We start from the raw sequence: 21,939 nt of genomic DNA, 5'->3' as shown, positions 1-21,939 counted from the left end.
AGAGAGAACCACTTGCCATGGCTTTGGACCTGATATTTCCATAATGTACCTTTACTTTGTCCATTTTCGCTCGCTATTTTCCCGCTTGTGGCTCATCAGTGACACATGAAGTCAGCCAAGTTTCCCCTCCCTACGGAACGGCCCGAGGGTCAAAAAGGACGTTTGTGCGTTCATCACCTGTTAAAAAGAATTAGTGTTGTTACTGGAACTTAGAGGTAACGCGTTATCGCGTTAACTTTGACAGTATATATGTAAATAATGTATGTGTACCTGATACTAATAATTGCAATTTTTTGCACTAAAAAAAGATTATGCGTCATGGCCAATTATGCAAATTATATGATCATGTGACCCTGCCAAAAATGATTTCTGTGGGAAACACGGAATGGCTGATGCTGACGTGAGTTGGCCCGTCTGAGGGGTTCTGGTTCTGCTGCGGTGGTTCCTTTCTACAGTGACACAGCGCCACCTACAGGCCTGGCATGCATATTACAGCGTTGTGTTTGATGGAGGCTGGTTTTGACGAGGATCCAAAGTGCAAATGAAAAGGACGGAGGAAGTTAGTAGCTCCAACAGGCCGACACGGAGGTCCTCAGGCCGGAGTGAGGGTCTCCTCGGTCCATGACAGGAGCAGGTAGGAGATGTTCTTGTCGCTTCAAGGTGGTGTCTGCTCTGTTGTAACCGTGACAACAAGATGGAGAACATCTGTGAACAGAAGGTGGCGGAGGAAGATGACAATCAACACTCTGCTCTCTGGGATCTTCACACTTTATGGAGGTTCATTTGTGTTTTTATCACACAACCTTTTTTTTTATGTCACTGAAGTTGTTGCTTTTGAATTTTGTCAACTGAACTTTTCTACATGAAATTCTACTGAGTGTAAAAATTCAGTTTGTTAGAAAAATGTGTTGCTTCAAAACCCAAGACTCCATCTTCCATCCATCCATTTTCTACCGCTTGTCCCTCTCCTTTCTGGTAAATTAGGACTGAAGCAGTCTATCTTGTCTCAGAAGCAGCCACTGAGGTGCTTCAGTCTTCATTTAAGTCAGTCTTGGGTTTTAAAGCAAACATTTTCTGCACGGAATTGGTTTACACCAAGTTTTCTGCACTTTATTTTCCACACTGAATTTTTTTTTGCTTAGATTTTTTTTTTTACTGAGTTTTTCGGCATTTCTTACATTTAATTTTTCATGTTATACACTGATTTTCTTTTGCACAAAAATTTTCTGCACAACATCTTTTTTTGCTGAATTTTTCAGCACCTATTTTTTTTTTTTACTGAATTTTCATGTTTTACACACAATTTTGTCTTTCAACTAAAATTTTCTGCAGTGAATTTGTACACGTTTAATATTTTACACAAGATTTTTCTGCACCAATATTTTTACGTTGAATTTTTCATGTTTTACACAAAATTTGTATACACTGATTTTCCCTTTGTACTAAAATTTTATGCACTGAATTTTTCTGCACCAATTTTTTTATACGGAATTTTCATGCACTGAATTATTCCTTGTGTGGACATCGGGGGGAGTACTTCTGGGTTGGCAGACCAGGGTGGTGGTTCCTCGCTTTAAGAAGGGGAACCGGAGGGTGTTTCAACTATCGCAGGATCAGTCTCCTCAGCCTTCCAGGTAAGGTTTATCAGGTGTACTGGAGAGGAGTTTACTGCGGCATAGTCGAACCTTGGAACGCAATGGGATCCCCCAGGAGGAGCTGGACGAAGTAGCTGGGGAGGTCTGGGCTTCTTTGCTTAGGCTGCTGCCCCGCAACCCGACGTCGGATAAGCAGAAGTAGATGGATGAATGGACTGAATTTTTTTTCTTTCAATGGGCTCAGCATTCATAGGAGGGGGCATAGAGGTCGGGTGCAGTGTGAGATGGACGGCCTTTGGCGGTCTGATCCTCAGCTACAGAAGCTAGCTCTTGGGACGTGGAACGTCACCTCGCTGAGGAGGAAGGAGCCTGAGCCGGTGCGCGAGGTGGAGAAGTTCCAGCTAGAGCTAGTCGGACTCACTTCGGCATACAACAAGGGCTCTGGGACCAGTCCTCTCGAGAGGGGCTGGACTCTCTTCCACTCTGGGGGTAGCAATACTTGTTGCACTGCAGCTGTGTTGGACTTTAACCCTGTGGACAGGAGGGTAGCTTCCCTCCATACTTGCCAACCTAGAGACCTCCGAATTCGGGAGATGGGGGGGGGGGGGGTATATTGTAGCGTCCCGGAAGAGTTAGTGCTGCAAGGGATTCTGGGTATTTGTTTTGTTGTGTTTATGTTGTGTTACGGTGCGGACGTTCTCCCGAAATGTGTTTTGTCATTCTTGTTTGGTGTGGGTTCACAGTGTGGCGCATATTTGTAACAGTGTTAAAGTTGTTTATACGGCTACCCTCAGTGTGACCTGAATGGCTGTTGATCAAGTATGCATTGCATTCACTTATGTGTTTGTAAAAGCCGCATATATTATGTGACTGGGACGACACGCTGTTTGTATGGTCGTAAAGCGGACGTGACGACAGGTTGTAGAGGACGCTAAAGGCAGTGCCTTTAAGGCACGCCCCCGATATTGTTGTCCGGGTGGAAATCGGGAGAAATTCGGGAGAATTGTTGTCCCGGGAAATTTTCGGGAGGGGCACTGAAATTTGTGAGTCTCCCGGAAAAATCGGGAGGGTTGGCAAGTATGCTTCCCTCTGTGTTCGGGTGGTGGGACGGGTCCTTGTTTGTGCTTACGCACTAAACAGCAGCTCAAAGTACCCACCCTTTTTGGATGCTTGAGTGAGTACTGAGGAGTGCTCTAGGCGCAGTCAGGGCATTGAGGGGATCCGGTTTGGTGGCTGTAGGATTAGATATCTGCTTTTTGCGGATGATGTGGTTGTAGGATTAGATATCTGCTTTTTGCGGATGATGTGGTCCTGCTGGTTTCATCTGGCCAGGATCTTCATCTCTTACTGGATCGGTTCGCAGCTGAGTGTGAAGAGACTGGAATGAGAACCAGCACCTCCAAGTCCGAGTCCATGGTTCTCGCCCAGAAAAGGGTACCAAGTACCCCGGAGTCTTATTCACGAGTGGGAGAACAGTGGATCCTGAGATCGACAGGCGGATCGGTACAGCGTCTGCAGTGATGCGGACCCTGCATTGATCCGTTGTGGTGAAGAAGGAGCTGAGCCGGAAGGAAAAGCTTTCAATTTACCGGTCGATCTACGTTCCTATCCTCACCTATGGTCATGAACTTTGGGTTATGACCGAAAGGAGAAGATCACAGGTACAAGGGGCCGAAATTAGTTTCCTCCATCGGGTGGCGGGGCTCTGCTTTAGAGATAGGGTGAGAAGCTCTGTCATTTGGGAGGAGCTCACAGTAAAGCCGCTGGTCCTCCACATTGAGAGGAGCCAGCTGAGGTGGTTCGGGCATCTGGTCAGGATGCCCCCCCGAGACCGCCTTGGGGAGGTGTTTAGGGCGCGTCCGACTGGTAGAAGACCACGGGGAAGACCCAGGACACATTGGGGAGACTGTCTTCAAGCAATCCTAGGAACGCCTCAGGATCCTCCGAGGGAAATGGCTTAGGAGAGGGAAGTCTGGGCTTCTCTGCTTAGGCTGTTGCCCCCGCAACCCGCATACTTTTTTTTTTACACTGAATTTTTCAGCACAGAATTTGTTTTTATTTTAATTTGTATACTTTACAGTTAGCTTTTACACAGTACAACACTGTATTTTAACAAACTGAATTTTTTAAGACTTTAATTCAATTATTAAAATAATGTGATCTAAATCAAATAAAGTAAAACAGTCCAAACAAGCGTTGGTAAAAAAAAAAGAAGACACAAATGAACGTCATATTGTTTGCTTGTGCTGTCGCGAGACATCAAATATTCATGGTTGTGGATTTTCTCAGTTCACCCCTTCTATTGTGCCTTGCCCGATGGCCGCCGTGCTGTCAATATTTATGTGCTCCTCATTCATTGGCAACCTTCTTCTTCTGTCCACAACCTTCTTCTTCTGTCCACAACCGTCTTCTTCTGTCCACGACATTGTTCTTCTGTCCACAACCCTCTTCTTCTGTCCACAACCCTCTTCTTCGGTCCACAACCCTCTTCTTCTGTCCACAACATTCTTCTTCTGTCCACAACCCTCTTCTTCTGTCCACAACATTCTTCTTCTGTCCACGCAGCAGCAATCGGTGCGGTCATATCTGATGACTTATTATCTTATTGCATCTTTTCTTCTCCATTCCCACTCAACCATTTATCATGTTTTCATCCACGCTCTCTCCCGTTATCGTGTGTCCTTATCCTCCATCTTCCATCCTCCATCCTCCATCTTCCATCCTCCATCCACCATCGTTCATCCACCATCGTTCATCGACCATTCTCCATCTTCAATCCTCCATCCACCATCGTTCATCCACCATCTTCCATCGACCATTCTCCATCTCCCATCCTCCATCATCCATTTTCCATCTACCATCTTCCATCCACCATCGTCCATCCACCATCCTCCATCTTCCATCTTCCATCCTCCATCGTCCATCTTCCATCCTCCATCGTCCATTTTCCATCATCCATTGTCCATCTTCCATCCTTCATCCTTCATCGTCCATTTTCCATCCTTCATTGCCCATCCTCCATCCTCATCTTCCATCCTCCATTCTCATCCTCCATCCACCATCGTTCATCCACCATCTTCCATCCTTCATTCTCCATCTTCCATCCACCATTCTCCATCTTCTACCCTTTATCGTCCATTTTCCATCATCCATTGTCCATCTTTCATCCTCCATCGTCCATTTTCCATCCTCCATTGCCCATCTTCTGTTCTTCATCCTCATCCTCCATCCACCATCGTTTATCCACCATCTTCCATCCACCATTCTCCATCGTCCATCCTTCATCTTCCATCCTCCATTGTCCATCTTCCATCCTCATCTTCCATCCACCATCGTTCATCCACCATCTTCCATCCACCATTCTCCTTCGTCCATCCTCCATCTTCCATCCTCCATCGTCCATCTTCCATCCTCCATCGTCCATTTTCCATCTTCCATTGTCCATCTTCCATCCTTCATCCTCCATTATCCATTTTCCATCCTTCATTGCCCATCCTCCATCCTCATCTTCCATCTTCCATCCTCATCCTCCATCCACCATCGTTCATCCACCATCTTCCATCCTTCATTCTCCATCTTCTACCCTCCATCGTCCATTTTCCATCATCCATTGTCCGTCTTCAATCCTTCATCCTCCATCGTCCATTTTCCATCCTGCCTTGTCCATCTTCCATTCTCCATCTTCTATCCTCCATCCTCATCCTCCATCCACCATCGTTCATCCACAATCTTCCATCCACCATTCTCCATCGTTCATCTTCCATCCTTCATCCTCATCTTCCATCCACCATTCTCCATCGTCCATCCTCCATCTTCCATCGTCCATCTTCCATCTTCCATTGTCCATTTTCCATCATCCATTGTCCATCTTCCATCCTTCATCCTCCACCGTCTATTTCCATCCTTCATTGCCCATCCTCCAACCTCATCTTCCATCTTCCATCCTCATCCTCCATCCACAATCGTTCATCCACCATCTTCCATCCTTCATTCTCCATCTTCCATCCACCATTCTCCATCTTCTACCCTCCATCGTCCATTTTCCATCATCCATCATCCATTGTCCATCTTCCATCCTTCATCCTCCATCGTCCATTTTCCATCCTTCATCCTCCATCGTCCATTTTCCATCTTCCATTCTCCATCTTCCATCTTCCATCCTCCATCCTCATCTTCCATCCACCATCGTTCATCCACCATCTTCCATCCACCATTCTCCATCGTCCATCTTCCATCCTCTATCCTCATCCTCCATCCACCATCGTTCATCCACCATCTTCCATCCACCATTCTCCATCGTCCATATTCCATCCTCCATCCTCATCGTCCATCCACCATCGTTCATCCACCATCTTCCATCCACCATTCTCCATCGTCCATCTTCCATCCTCCACCCACATCCTCCATCCACCATTGTTCATCCACCATCTTCCATCCACCATTTTCCATCTTCCATCCTCTATCTACCATCTTCCATCCACCATCCTCCATCTTCCATCAACCATTCTCAATCTTCCATCATCCATCTATCATCTTCCATCCACCATCGTCCATCCACTATCCTCCATCTTCCATTCACCATCGTCCATCCACTATCCTCCATCTTCCATCCACCATTCTCCATCTTCCATCATCATCCTCCATCCACCATCCTCATCTTCCATCCTCCATCCACCATCGTCCATCCTCATCTTCCATCCTCCATCCTTCATCCCCATCCTCATCTTCCATCCACCATCCTCCAACCCCAATCGTCCATCTTCCATTTTCCATCTTTCATCCTCCATCCACCATTGTCTATCTTCCATCTTCCATCATCATCCTCCTCCATCTTCCATCCTCCATCCTTCATCTTCCATCCTCCATCCTTCATCTTCCATCCTCCATCGTCCATTTTCCATCATCCATTGTCCATCTTCCATCTTCATCCTCCTCCTTTATCTTCCTTTCTCCATCTTTTATACTTCATCCAACATTTTTCATCTTCCATCCTCCATTTAACATTTTTTTTATCCCCCATCATCCATTCTCCATCCTCCATCTTCCATATTTCATCTCCCATCCACCATACTCCATCCTCTTTCCTCCATCTTCTGTCCTCCATCTTCCATCCCACTCGTACAGAAGAGCCGGCGTGACACGTGCAACTTCGACAAAGAGTTCACCAAGATGGCGGTGGACCTGACGCCGACGGACAAGCTGGTCATCATGAACCTGGACCAGGACGACTTCCTGGGCTTCTCCTACACCAACCCTGAGTACGTGGCTCCTGCCAACTGAGGACGCAGGTGAAGAGGTGACGCTTCATGTTGAAAATGAAAATGGTATCATGAAGATGCACAATACACGATACCAAAGACTTTCCAAGTATTGTGTCCAGTGACTGAATGTACTTTAACAGGAAATAACTTTCATGTCCGCACTATATTGTAATGAGATGATATTCTTTATGGCACTGCTCAGCTGTCAATCATTTTGTTGTTTGAACTAGCAACCTTTGCTTATTTTACTCTTTTTTTAAATTTCCTCATTTTTAACTCCATGCACCTCAAATGATCACATGTTACTTTACTGATACTTATTATTATTGTTATTATTAGGGGTGTACCGTTCTAATATTCATATTGATCCAAGTATGGGACGATATTGACTTGACTTGCATATAAAATGTGTGATATCATGTTCGATACAAGCAGTATTGCAGAGTGTTTACTTGTATGTGATATCATGTGCGATACAAACAGTCTTGCAGCGTGTTTACTTGTGTGTGATATCATGTGTGATACAAGCAGTCCTGCAGTTTTTTTTTTACTTGTCTGTGATGTCATGTGCGATACAAACATTCTTGGAGTGTTTACTTGTGTATGATGTCATGTGCGATACAAGCATTCCTGCAGCATGTTTACTTGTATGTGGTATCATGTGCGGTACTAGCAGTCCTGCAGCATGTTTACTTGTGTGTGATATCATATGCGATACAAGCAGTCCTGCAGTTTGTTTACTTGTGTGTGATATCATGTGCGATACAAGCAGTCCTGCCGCTTGTTTACTTGTGTGTGATGTAATGTGCAATACAAGCATTCTTGCAGAGTGTTTACTTGTGTGTGATATCATGTGCGATACAAGCATTCCTGCAGCATGTTTACTTGTATGTGGTATCATGTGTGATACAAGCAGTCCTGCAGGTTGTTTATTTGTGTGTGTGCGATACAAGCAGTCTTGCAACGTGTTTACTTGTGTGCGATACAAGCAGTCATGCAGCATGTTTACTTGTGTGTGATATCACGTGCGATACAAGCAGTCCTGCAGCGTGTTTACTTGTGTGTGATATGATGTGCGATACAAGCAGTCCTGCAGTTTGTTTACTTGTGTGTGATGTCATGTGCGATACAAGCAGTCTGGCAGAGTGTTTACTTGTGTGTGATATCATGTGCAATACAAGCAGTCCTGTAGCATGTTTAATATTGTGTGATATCATCTGTGATACAAGCAGTCCTGCAGCATGTTTACTTGTGTGTGATATCATGTGCGATACAAGCAGTCTTGCATAGTGTTTACTTGAGCAAATTTGGACAGCCAGTTAACATCTAAATGTCCTCCAATAAGCACACAATTTCTTCTATTTTACTATAGTAATTTAGAAAATGTAAATATGGCAGCTACACAACACCTAAGCACACAGGCTAGACATAGATAATAATCATTGAACAAACAAGTATGAAATAATTATAGTTGCATTTTACTTACACATACAAAAACTCCAAGACAGAAGTCTGTTAGAAATAATCCAGTAACAAATGTGTCCGCATCATATTACTTACTGCGTCGTGAAAAACAATTACCACTCCACTTCAACTTGAAGACAGCGTAAATCCATTCCAGACGTTAATAATAACTTCATGAAGTATTGTGGCGACTAGGTGTAGTCCAAAAATCAAATTACCACTCCACTTTAATTTAAAGACAGCATAACTCTGTCATAAGTAGAGATGGCTACCTGATCTGGTAGGAATCCTGCCGGTCCTACGGGGCACCGATTCGCGTAAAATCCAACGGTGCCTTGTTACGGCACCTGGGCTGCGTGTCACATCACGCCTGGTTAAAGTTAAAGTATCAATGATTGTCACACACACACTAGGTGTGGCGAAATTATTCTCTGCATTTGACCCATCACCCTTGATCACACCCTGGGAGGTGAGGGGAGCAGTGGGCAGCAGCGGCGGTCGCGCCCGGGAATCATTTTTGGTGATTTAACCCCCAATTCCAACCCTTGATGAGTGCCAAGCAGGGAGGTAATGGGTCCCATTTTTATAGTCTTTGGTATGACTCGGCCGGGGTTTGAACTCACAACCTAGCCAAACTTTTCTGCACTTAGCGATCACTCCAGCAGCACTGAGAGCAGACTAAGCCAAACTACCACTTGGTAATGCTGACTTGTTCAATGCCAACAAAGAAATTGCGCCAAACAACGCTCCAATAATGTAAGGCTCCATTTTTCCCAAATATGTGCTAGCTTGATGCTAATATACATTGGTTTTGCTATTGACATGCTACTGATTAGCATTAGCAATTTTACATGGCGATTTCAAAACCTCCAAATTTTTTAATGGGAAATATCAAACAGCTGCTGCGTAAGAAGTATAATACTTATCCTACACTTCTCTTTTGTAAAGTAAATCTGAACAGCTGATATGGGCATCTACATCTACTATATGATTTGCCTGAGAAGCTGGGCAGGACAAAAAAAAAAATTTAAAAAAAGAAGTATAATACTTACAGTATTGACATTTTTAGAGTGCAATAAAAAATGAAAAAAAAACACACTTCTAATTCCAACTTAGTGTCTAACTTGCAAATGAGACCAAGACAAGTGATAATAAAACAAGATACAACAACAAATGTGATTTTATTAGCAAACACAAGTGATATGCATTAACACATACAAAAGTACCAAAAATCGCTACCATTGAGTATTGGTATCAACTCCAAGGTATTGGTACCGTATCGGTTCAGATGTGAACGATACTCCTCCCTAGCCATAAGGTTTAGTTAGTGTTCTCCATGCCCATTTCACTTGATCAAACCTCTCTCAGCATTTCAGAATAAAAGCATGTATGATTGCTGCTGATATCATAGTGAATCAATATCTCTCATGATAACCTAAAAACTAACGGTTCGACCACAACATTTTGGGACAAGTTGGGGGTGGGGGAGGGGGCTGATTATTAATCATAATTCCTTAATAAATTAACTGTCATAGTTAGACCAAAGCTATTTGGAACACAAACTGTTGCATAAACAGTACATAAAAACCATAAAACTCTAATAACATAAAAACTATAATGGACAAAAAAATGTTGCCTCGCTCATTCATGGCGGCGTTAAAAGTGCTGACTCGTCATGGAGGAACTAACGCCTGATGAGTTAACTTCTTCAGGAACATTTTCCTCCCACTCCTTTCATTATTTCCACGCGTAGTCCCCACTTGGGCCGTGGCCCCGCCGGAGAGCGTCAAATGGCTCCGTGTCAAAAGGTGGTGGCGGACACCAACTGCCGATGACATCACATTAAGTATATGCGCATATTGAACGCATTAACTATATGTGCATATTGAACACATTAAGTATATGAGCATATTGAACACATTAAATATATGTTCATATTGAACACTTTATTATATCTGCACATATTGAACACATTATATATCTGCATATATTGAACACATTCAGTATATGTGCATATTGAACACATTATATATCTGCATATATTGAACACATTCAGCATATGTGCATATTGAACATATTAAATATCTGCACATATTGAACACATTCAGTATATGTGCATATTGAACACATTAAATATCTGCACATATTGAACACATTAAATATATGCGCATATTGAATACATTAAATATCTGCGCATATTGAACACAATAAATATATGCGCATATTGAATACATTAAATATCTGCACATATTGAACACATTAAATATCTGCACATATTGAACACATTAAATATATATGCGCATATTGAATACATTAAATATCTGCACATATTGAACACATTAAATATCTGCACATATTGAACACATTAAATATCTGCACATATTGAACACATTAAATGTATGTGCATATTGAACACATTAAATATCTGCACATATTGAACACATTAAATATCTGCACATATTGAACACATTAAATGTATGTGCATATTGAACACATTAAATATCTGCACATATTGAACACATTAAATGTATGTGCATAATGAATACATTAAATATCTGCACATATTGAACACATTAAAGGCCTACTGAAATGATTTTTTTTTATTTAAACGGGGATAGCAGATCTATTCTATGTGTCATACTTGATCATTTCGCGATATTGCCATATTTTTGCTGAAGGGATTTAGTATAGAACAACGACGATAAAGATTGCAACTTTTGGTATCTGATAAAAAAAAAGGCTTGCCCCTACCGGAAGTAGCGTGACGTAGTCAGTTGAACATATACGCAAAGTTCCCTATTGTTTACAATGATGGCCGCATGAAGTGAGAGAGATTCGGACCGAGAAAGCGACAATTTCCCCATTAATTTGAGCGAGGATGAAAGATTTGTGGATGAGTAAAGTGCAAGTGAAGGACTAGTGGGGAGTTGAAGCTATTCAGATAGGGAAGATGCTGTGAGAGCCGGGGGTGACCTGATATTCAGCTGGGAATGACTACAACAGTAAATAAACACAAGACATATATATACTCTATTAGCCACAACACAACCAGGCTTATATTTAATATGCCACAAATTAATCCTGCATAAAAACACCTGCGTGTTTGTTACGCTAGCTCCTAGCTCCTCTGCTAGCTCCTAGCTCCATAGAACACGCCAATACAATTCAAACACCTGATCAACACACACAATCACTCAGCCCAAAAGACCGTTCACCTAACCCAAGGTTCATAAAGCTTATATATTTTTAAAAAGTTACGTACATACGCAAAAAAAAGTTGCGCCCATACGGTCAAGCGATCAAATGTTTAGAAGCCAAAGCTGCATACTCACAGTAGCACGTCTGCGTCTTTGTCATCCAAATCAAAGTAATCCTGGTAAGAGTCTGTGTTGTCCCAGTTCTCTACAGGCGTCTGTGTATCGAAGTCAAAAGTCCTCCTGGTTAGAGTCTCTGTTATCCGAGATCTTCCATCTTGACTGCATCTTCCGGGAATGTAAACAAAGAAGCGCCGGCTGTGTACTGTTGTTGCTGACTACGTTCGAAAAATACGTCCATTTCGCACCGACAACTTTCTTCTTTGCTTGCTCAGCTTCCTTCTCCATAATGCAATGAACATGATTGCAACAGATTCACGAACACAGATGTCCAGAATACTGTGGAATTATGAAATGAAAACAGAGCTTTTTCGTATTGGCTTCAATGTGGAAGGCATACCCGTGTTCGCCGGTCTACGTCACGCGCATACGTCATCCTCAGAGGCGTTTCGAACCGGAAGTTTAGCGGCAAATTTAAAATGTCACTTTATAAGTTAACCCGGCCGTATTGGCATGTGTTATAATGTTAAGATTTCATCATTGATATATAAACTATCAGACTGCGTGGTCGGTAGTAGTGGGTTTCAGTAGGCCTTTAAGTATATGTGCATTTTGAACACATTAAATATCTGCACATGTTGAACACATTAAAAAATGCGCATATTGAATACATTAAATATCTGCACATATTGAACACATTAAATATCTGCACATATTGAACACATTAAATATATGCGCATATTGAATACATTAAATATCTGCACATATTGAACACATTAAATATCTGCACATATTGAACACATTAAATATATGCGCATATTGAATACATTAAATATATGCACATATTGAACACATTAAATATCTGCACATATTGAACACATTAAATGTATGTGCATATTGAACACATTAAATATCTGCACATATTGAACACATTAAGTATATGTGCATTTTGAACACATTAAATATCTGCACATATTGAACACATTAAAAAATGCGCATATTGAATACATTAAATATCTGCACATATTGAACACATTAAATATCTGCACATATTGAATACATTAAATATCTGCACATATTGAACACATTAAATATCTGCACATATTGAACACATTAAATATATGCGCATATTGAATACATTAAATATCTGCACATATTGAACACATTAAATATCTGCACATATTGAACACATTAGATGTATGCGCATATTGAATACCGTATTTCCTTGAATAGCCGCAGGGGCGCTAATTAATTTAAAACCTCTTCTCACTCCTGCGGTTACCTAAACCATGCGGAATGAGCAAGCATGCTCTAATTATTTTAAAACCTCTTCTCACTCCGGCGCATACCTTATCATTAAAAACACATTTAATAAAAAAAACGTTATTATGATCTTACCTTTACTTGTAGATGGGTCCATGTGCAGCTGCTTCTGATCAAAGGCAGTCTTTCTCATCTTTCTTCAATTTTAAAAGTCTCTGGAGATATTCCTCTAATTATTACCTCCTGCTTCGATTGAAAGTCCAGTTTAGAAAACGGTTTTATTTTAGATATGTAATCCTCCATGTTAAAAGTGCAAGCAAACAATTGCTGCATGCTTGCTGCTTGTTGTCTTCTTCTGCAGTACCTGTCTCCTGCAGTACTGGTAGTCGCAAGAAGGATCACTAGCGCCCTCTACCACCTGGAGGCGGGAGTCATTTAATGACTCATATTTGACCCGGCGGAAGTGCCAAGCATGCGCTAATTATTTTGCGAAACGAGTTTGACCCGGCTGTAATTCTAGGCAGGCGAATACTATATTCCCGGCGCCAATTCAAGGAAATACGGTACATTAAATATCTGCACATATTGAACACATTAAGTATATGTGCATATTGAACACATTAAATATCTGCACATATTGAACACATTAAATATCTGCACATATTGAACACATTAAATATATGCGCATATTGAATACATTAAATATCTGCACATATTGAACACATTAAGTATATGTGCATATTGAACACATTAAATATCTGCACATATTGAACACATTAAGTATATGCGCATATTGACCCCATTAAATATTTGCACATATTGAACACATTAAGTATATGCGCATATTGAACACATTAAATATCTGCACATATTGAACACATTCAGTATATGTGCATATTGAACACATTAAATATCTGCACATATTGAACACATTAAATATATGTGCATATTGAACACATTAAATATATGCTTATATTGATCACATTAAATATCTGCACATATTGAACACATTAAGTATATGCACATATTGAACACATTAAATATATGCGCATATTGAACACATTAAGTATATGCACATATTGAACACATTAAATATATGCGCATATTGAACACATTAAATATCTCCACATATTGAACACATTAAATATCTGCACATGTTGACTAAGATGCAAAAATCAAGGCTGACTTGGCTAAGCAATTATTTCAAATTCAGCAGATCTGCCCTCCAGCTTCCAAGTACGTTAATGCCAGCACTCTACTGTACTTTACTGTACTCTACTGTACTCTTGTTTACACTCTGACATACATAATGCAGGGAGCAGCATTCAAGTGCAATGATTAAGTGAAGCGTAACAAGACAAGGTTGTCTCCTGGAGCCAAACACTAGTTTTCATAATCCACCAGTCCTCAACTCTCCTAAAGCAGACTTTCAATACACATTTGAAAAATACTACACACAACATGTATTATATGTGCTTTGGTACACACCAGGGGGGTCCAAACTTTTGACCTGCGCTCTATACATATATATATATATATATATATATATATATATATATATATATATATATATATATATATATATATATATATATATATATATATATATATATATATATATATATATATATATATATATATATATATATGTTTTTTTTTTTTTATATGTATATACCGGTATATACATACATATATACATACATATACACACATATAACCTCTACATATGTATGTGTATATATGTATTTATATATATATATATATATATATATATATATATATATATATATATATATATATATATATATATATATATATATATATGAGTGTGTGTGTATATATATGTGGCCAATGTACTGTATGTATATATATATATATATATATATATATATATATATATATATATATATATATATATATATATGTATATATATATATATATATATATATATATATATATATATATATATACATACGCACACACACGTAACCTAATGACATATAAGTGTAAAATACAGTTTTGTGTGCACACACACATAACGTTTTTTTTCCGCCACACAGCAGGGCGTTGATTGTGACGTAACAACAAACCTTTGTACAAAAATAAAGAATGTAGGATTTACAATATTGTCAGGAAATTATCAGAAATACTTCAGTTTGCATTGATTCAAACAAACTAGAACAGAATGGACGACGACACATTACTTCAACTGCTTCAACTTTAACAAACCCCCCAGACCACTACAATACGAAGTATAATCAATAAAACATTAAATATTAAGGTCTGAACAATACATATTTGGAGTATAAACATTAAAACATTAAATATTAAGAGTATGAACAATAAAACATTACATATTAAGAATGTGAACAATAAATATTAAGAGTATGAAAAATAAAACATTAAATATTACGAATATGTACAATAAAACATTAAATATTAAGAGTATGAACAATAAAACATTAAATATTAAGAGTATGAACATTAAATGTTAAAAGTATGAACAATAATTATTGAGAGTATAAACAATAAAACATTAAATATTAAGAGTATGAACATTAAATATTAAAAGTATGAACAATAAATATTGAGAGTATGAACAATGAAACATTAAATAGTAAGTGTATAAACAATAAAACATTAAATATTAAGAGTATGAACATTAAATATTAAAAGTATGAACAATAAATTGAGAGTATGAACAATAAAACATTAAATATTAAGAGTATGAACATTAAATATTAAAAGTATGAACAATAAATATTGAGAGTATGAACAATGAAACATTAAATAGTAAGTGTATAAACAATAAAACAAAAAATAGTAAGGGTATGAAAAATAAAACATTAAATATTAAGAGTATGAAAAATAAATATTAAGACTACGAACAATAAAACATTAAATGTTAGGAGTATGAGCAATAAAACATTAAATACTAAGAGTATGAACAATAAATGAGAGTGTGAACAATGAAACATTAAATAGCAAGAGTATAAACAATAAAATGTTAAATATTAACAGTATGAACAATAAAAAGAGTATGAACGATAAAACATCAAATAAGAGTATGAACAATAAATATTAAGAGTGTTAACGATAAAACATCAAATATAAAGAGTATGAACAAAAAAACATTAAATATTAAGAGTATGAACAATAAAACATTAAACATTAAAATTACTAATTATAAAATATTAAGATTACTAATGATAAAACATCAAACATTAAGAGTATGAACAATAAATATTGAGAGTATGAACAATAAAACATTAAATATTTAGAGTATGAACAATAAATATTGAGAGTATGAACAATAAAACATTAAATATTAAGAGTATGAACAAAAATTTGAGTATGAACAATAAAACATAAAATATTAATAGTATGAACAATAAAACATAAAATATTAACAGTATGAACAATAAAAAGAGTATGAACGATAAAACATCAAATATTAAGATTACTAATGATAAAACATCAAATATAAAGAGTATGAACAAAAAACATTAAATATTAAGAGTATGAACAATAAAACATTAAATATTAAGATTACTAATGATAAAACATCAAAAATTAAGAGTATGAACAATAAAACATTAAATATTAGCAGTATTTGAAAGTTGGACTCCTACCTTGTTTACTTCCGTGACGACCGCCTTAAAGTTTTGTAATCAATCAGAAATATGAAGCAGCGCACCAAACATGGGGAAGGTGGAGAGTAAGTGTTTTGCATATTACCCATCATGCATTGTAGTGGATTGGGTATAATTTTGAATGATGTATGGTGGTTGGCCATGCTTTATACTGTTGACCAAGTTCATGAGCAAGAGATGTGTCGTGTGTGTGGACTGTCTGGGTTGCTTCTAGTTTATTTGCACCCTGAGTGGGAAAGGTTGTTTGCATTGGCTTGTACAAATTGATGCTGCCAGACTTCCAGTTACAATTCATGGTCATTGACGATACTTCCTAATGTCGACCACAACATTTCCGTGACTAAAGTTCAGTGGGCCAAACTTCTTAATACACTTGTGACGTCTCGAGGGCCAGACAGAAGACGCTGGTGGGCCCTAGTTTGGACACCCCTGGTATAAATATTACTCCACCGTCATTTTTAGCCCCTTTTTTTGAGTCTGTCTGCAAGATGTTCATTAGTGGAGGTGTTCCCTTTACTTTGCGAATGAAACCACGCCCCACCCTCTCCAAAAGTATCATTAAATTAATTATTTGAAAACCTACATTGTTAAATATATATCTTGAAGACGAACATCCCTGCTATTTTTTTAATAACGGACAAAAATCCACTCCAGGGTTCCCTCCGACATATATTTCATCACCACGGCAAAATAAAGCCGACACACCTTAAAAATTAGGTGTTTTTTTTTTTACGTGAAAACCAATTAAAGTAATAATGAATGTATGACCTATTGTTTGCGCAGTATTGACTAGTAATGTATTGAAAGTTTGACAAGCGGAAAAAAAGACTTTGATCACCGAAACCTAATGTTGTGATGACGTAAGCAATACAAAAATGTGGACGTATTTGAATACATCAAAGATATACACACGGACAGCAATGTACAAATTGTAAAATGTGCAAACAATCTCGGCTTTTAAGGAGAGCAAATTCAGTGGGAGCAGCAACATGACGCAAGTGTGACGTCAGTAAAGTCTCCAATAACACCAGAAAAAGATGCTATATTTGTTGCTAGTCCTTTTTTGTAAAGAAAAAGTCACCGAAATGATGGGAGAAGTCTCTAGAAACTTGAACAATTCTCGACAAAGTATATGCTAGCTGGTTAGTATCAGTCAGCGCCAATTCACTCTAATTCATCCCAATCAAATTCAATCCCTGCGACCTCGCAATGTTGTTATTTTGCACACAAAACATAATTATTGACCAATTTATTCCCCATAAATTTGTTGAGTACAAAACATCAAATAAATTCCAGTTAGTTTTTTTTTAAGTATAAAAATTGTGTTCAAAAGTAAAAACCAATTCTGATGGGGAGGGTCCTGGAAATAGAATTCTGCTTTAAAAAAAAAAGCCAATTGAATAAATGACAGGGCGCTTCATATGAAATGTTACTACAAACGTATTCCCAGCCCCCTCCTGCTCCGTCACTGATAAGAATATACTAGAATAACAACAAATTCCCAGGAGGTCTGTACTCGATGCCACACCGTCAGAGATGTTGCACTAAATAATGAATGATTGTACAATTTCCTTCCCAAGAATTTGTTTTAGTAAAAAGATTAATAAAAATGTATCAAATTTAATTAAAGTTTGGTTTAAAAAAAAGTATAAAAATTGTTCCACATAGTTAGAAATATGTTTATCTCACAAGTCAGCATTTTAATCTTTGTAATAAAGATTTTAATAAAGCTCTCATTAAATAAAAATAAAAAAAGTTTTGGGGTTTTTTTTGCCCTTAAAGTTACGGTGTTTTTCACGCTGTTGAATTACTGTACATTTTTTTTGTTTTTGTTTTTTTTGCCCTAAAATTTACGGTGTTTTTCTACGCTGTTAAATTACTGTAAATTGGAAAAAACTAAATAGATAAAAAATATTTTTGCCCTAAAATTTACGGTGTTTTTTAGACTGTTAAATTACTGTAAATTGGCCAAAAAAAAAAACATTTTGCTCTCAAATTTACGGCGTTTTTCACGCTGTTAAATTGGTAAAAAATTGAATGTTTGCCCTAAAATTTGCGGTGTATTTTACATTGTTGAATAACTGTAAACTGGAGAAAAAAAATTAAAATAATATTTTAAAAATGTTGCCCTAAAATTTATGGTGTTTTTCACGCTGTTGAATTACTGTGGATTGGAAAAAACTTTAAAAACAAAATAAAATTGCCCTACAATTTACGATGTTTTTCACCCTGTTGAATTACTATAAATTGAAAAAAACTACCACAGTTATTTCCACAGTAAAACAAATCTGACTTTTTTTTCATCTCATTCATTGAGTTACTTTAAAATTGAAAAATGATACCAGTGTTATTTCACAGTAAAATTCTGACTGAGCAGCCATTTTTTTTGCAGTGTACATTGTGTTCCTAATTATGTTTTGTTTTTTTTGTTTTTTTAAATTACATCTGATTTTTTTTTTCCTGAGTCATATTTTTGCTGATTCATTGAGCATTTAATAGGCGCCGACTACTGTGTGCGGATTGTACGTTAGCTTGGTTGTACGAGGGGACGTATTTTATGTCCTGCCTGTGTGACCAAGTACTGTAGTATTTCATCTCATGTATTACTGTAATAAGTACTAAGAGTTCTACTATGCATGCATGTGCTTTCATATCGTGTGTTTATGATCTGAATGTATTTGTGTGAAGTTTCTGTTGATGCTATATGGATTTAAAAAAAAAAAAAAAGGATATGGTTATTTGTGCTTGTAATGTACATATATACATATAACTATATAAATATTATACAGTACTTGGTGTGTGTGTACTGTACATATAGTGTAATACAGGGTAAGAGTCTTCCATTATGATAGGAAAATCTACACACTGATGTTTGTGTGTGTTTAAGGTTGAAAAACCTGCAATACAGAATCGCTATGAATTTTAATGACAATTTAGCTATAAAATATGTTAAGTTCCTCCATTTCTTTTCATGTCCTCCCCTTTTTTTTGATCTTATATCACATTTGCTTCCTGCGCCTGCTTCCTCGACAGTGTCGCGCTCTCGCCGATGATCTTCTCCTCTGTCACGTTCTCTTGTCCCCAAACGTGAACGCTCCTCATCGGCCGCCATCTTTCCCTCATCAGTACTTTTATTCAAGCGGGGTGTTGCAAAAAGAGAGAAGAAGAGCAGGATGGCCTTTTATGTGCGATAGCAGACCCATAAGAAAATGTGTACTGTGCTGTTTATGATTGTAGAATAATAAATTATGTTGAAAAATCACCTTTTGCTTTTTTTTTTTTCCCTTTTTCTTTTTTGTCATTAAAAAAAAGAGGGTGAAGATTCAATGCAGAATTATATATTATATATATATATATATATATAAACATATATATGTATGTGTGTATATACAAAACCCAAAACCAGTGAAGTTGTCAAGTTGTGTAAATGGTAAATAAAAGCAGAATACAATGATTTTCAAATCCTTTTCAACTTATGTTCAATTGAATAGACTGCAAAGACAAGATATTTAATGTCCACATTGAGAAAATTAATTAATTTTTTTTCAAATATTAGCTAATTTTGAATTTGATGCCTGCGACATGGTTCAAAAAAGCTGGCACAAGTGGCAAAAAAGACTGAGAAAGTTGAGGAATGCTCATCAAACACTTATTTGGAACATCCCACAGGTGAACAGGCTAATTGGGAACAGGTGAGTGCCATGATTGGGTATAAAAGCAGCTTCCATGAAATGCTCAGTCATTCACAAACAAAGATGGGGTGAGGGTCACCACTTTGTCAACAAATTGTTTAATAACAACATTTCTCAACCACCTATTGCAAGGAATTTAGGGATTTCACCATCTACGCTCCGTAATATCATCAAAAGGTTCAGGGAATCTGGAGAAATCACTGCACGTAAGCGATGATATTACGGACCTTATATCCCTCAGGAGGTACTGCATAAAAAACGACATCAGTGTGTAAAGGATATCACCACATGGGCTCAGGAACACTTCAGAAAACCACTGTCAGTAACTACAGTTGGTCGCTACATCTGTAAGTGCAAGTTAAAACTCTACTATGCAAAGCAAAAGCCATTTATCAACAACACCCAGAAATGCAGCCGGCTTCGCTGGGCCTGAGCTCATCTAAAATGGACTCATGCAAAGTAGTAAAGTGTTCTGTGGTTTGATGAGTCCACATTTCAAATAGTTTTTGGAAACTGTGGACGTCGTGTCCTCCGGACCAAAGAGGAAAAGAACCATCCGGACTGTTCTAGGCGCAAAGTTGAAAAGCCAGCATCTGTGAAGGTATGGGGGTGTATTAGTGCCCAAGACATGGGTAACTTACACATCTGTGAAGGCAACATTAATGCTGAAAGGTACATACAGGTTTTGGAGCAACATATGTTGCCATCCAAGCAACGTTATCATGGACGCCCCTGCTTATTTCAGCAAGACAAAGCCAAGCCACGTGTTACAACAGCGTGGCTTCATAGTAAAAGAGTGCGGGTACTAGACTGGCCTGCCTGTAGTCCAGACCTGTCTCCCATTGAAAATGTGTGGCGCATTATGAAGCTTAAAATACCACAACAGACACCCCGGATTGTTGAACAACTTAAGCTGTACATCAAGCAAGAATGGGAAAGAATTCCACCTGAAAAGCTTCAAAAATTGGTCTCCTCAGTTCCCAAACTTTACTGAGTGTTGTTAAAAGGAAAGGCCATGTAACACAGTGGTAAAAATGCCCCTGTGACAACTTTTTTGCAAGGTGTTGCTGCCATTAAATTCTAGGTTAATGATTATTTGCAAAAAAAATGTTCAAACATTAAATATCTTGTCTTTGCAGTCTATTCAATTAAATATAAGTTGAAAATGATTTGCAAATCATTGTATTCTGTTTTTATTTACCATTTACACAACTTGCCAACTTCACTGGTTTTGGGATTTATATATATATATATATATATATATATATATATATATATATATATATATATATATATATATATATATGAGGTGGCGACTTGTCCAGTGTGTACCCCGCCTTCCGCCCGAATGCAACTGAGATAGGCTCCAGCACCCCCGAGACCCCAAAAGGGACAAGCGGTAGAAAATGGATGGATGGATCATCCAGCACGCGACCCCAAAACGGGACAAGCGGTAGAAAATGGATTGATGGATATATATATATATATATATATATATATATATATATATATATATATATATATATATATATATATATATATATATATATATATATATATATATATATATATATATATATATATATATATATATATATGTGTAAACATATATGTATGTGTGTATGTACATTTATATGTACGATTCGATCTGATTCCAACTTCTGGGATTACAATTAAATTTAAAATCTATTCTCGA

General features: G+C 37.7%; 1 protein-coding gene across 2 annotated transcripts in view; it reads left to right on the top strand.

The window, feature by feature from the left end:
* LOC133652153 (protein kinase C beta type-like) overlaps nucleotides 1-19,795 on the top strand; it is a 171,264-nt gene extending 151,469 nt beyond the window's left edge. The window contains exons 15-16 of one of the 2 annotated variants that reach the window (XM_062050581.1): nucleotides 6,720-6,883; nucleotides 19,585-19,795. In XM_062050581.1, the coding sequence (XP_061906565.1) occupies nucleotides 6,720-6,875 (156 nt within the window). In that variant the 3' untranslated portion in view covers nucleotides 6,876-6,883; nucleotides 19,585-19,795. Of the gene's footprint in view, nucleotides 1-6,719; nucleotides 6,892-19,584 lie in introns of both variants that reach the window. The other variant, XM_062050580.1, reaches the window with a different exon arrangement.
* The last annotated feature ends 2,144 nt before the right edge of the window (nucleotides 19,796-21,939 follow it).

The sequence above is a fragment of the Entelurus aequoreus genome, linkage group LG06 (genome assembly GCF_033978785.1).
Source record: "Entelurus aequoreus isolate RoL-2023_Sb linkage group LG06, RoL_Eaeq_v1.1, whole genome shotgun sequence".
NCBI classification, from domain to species: domain Eukaryota; kingdom Metazoa; phylum Chordata; class Actinopteri; order Syngnathiformes; family Syngnathidae; genus Entelurus; species Entelurus aequoreus.
Note: the sequence above shows the minus strand (reverse complement) of the source record. Positions and strands in the feature narration are given on the sequence as shown.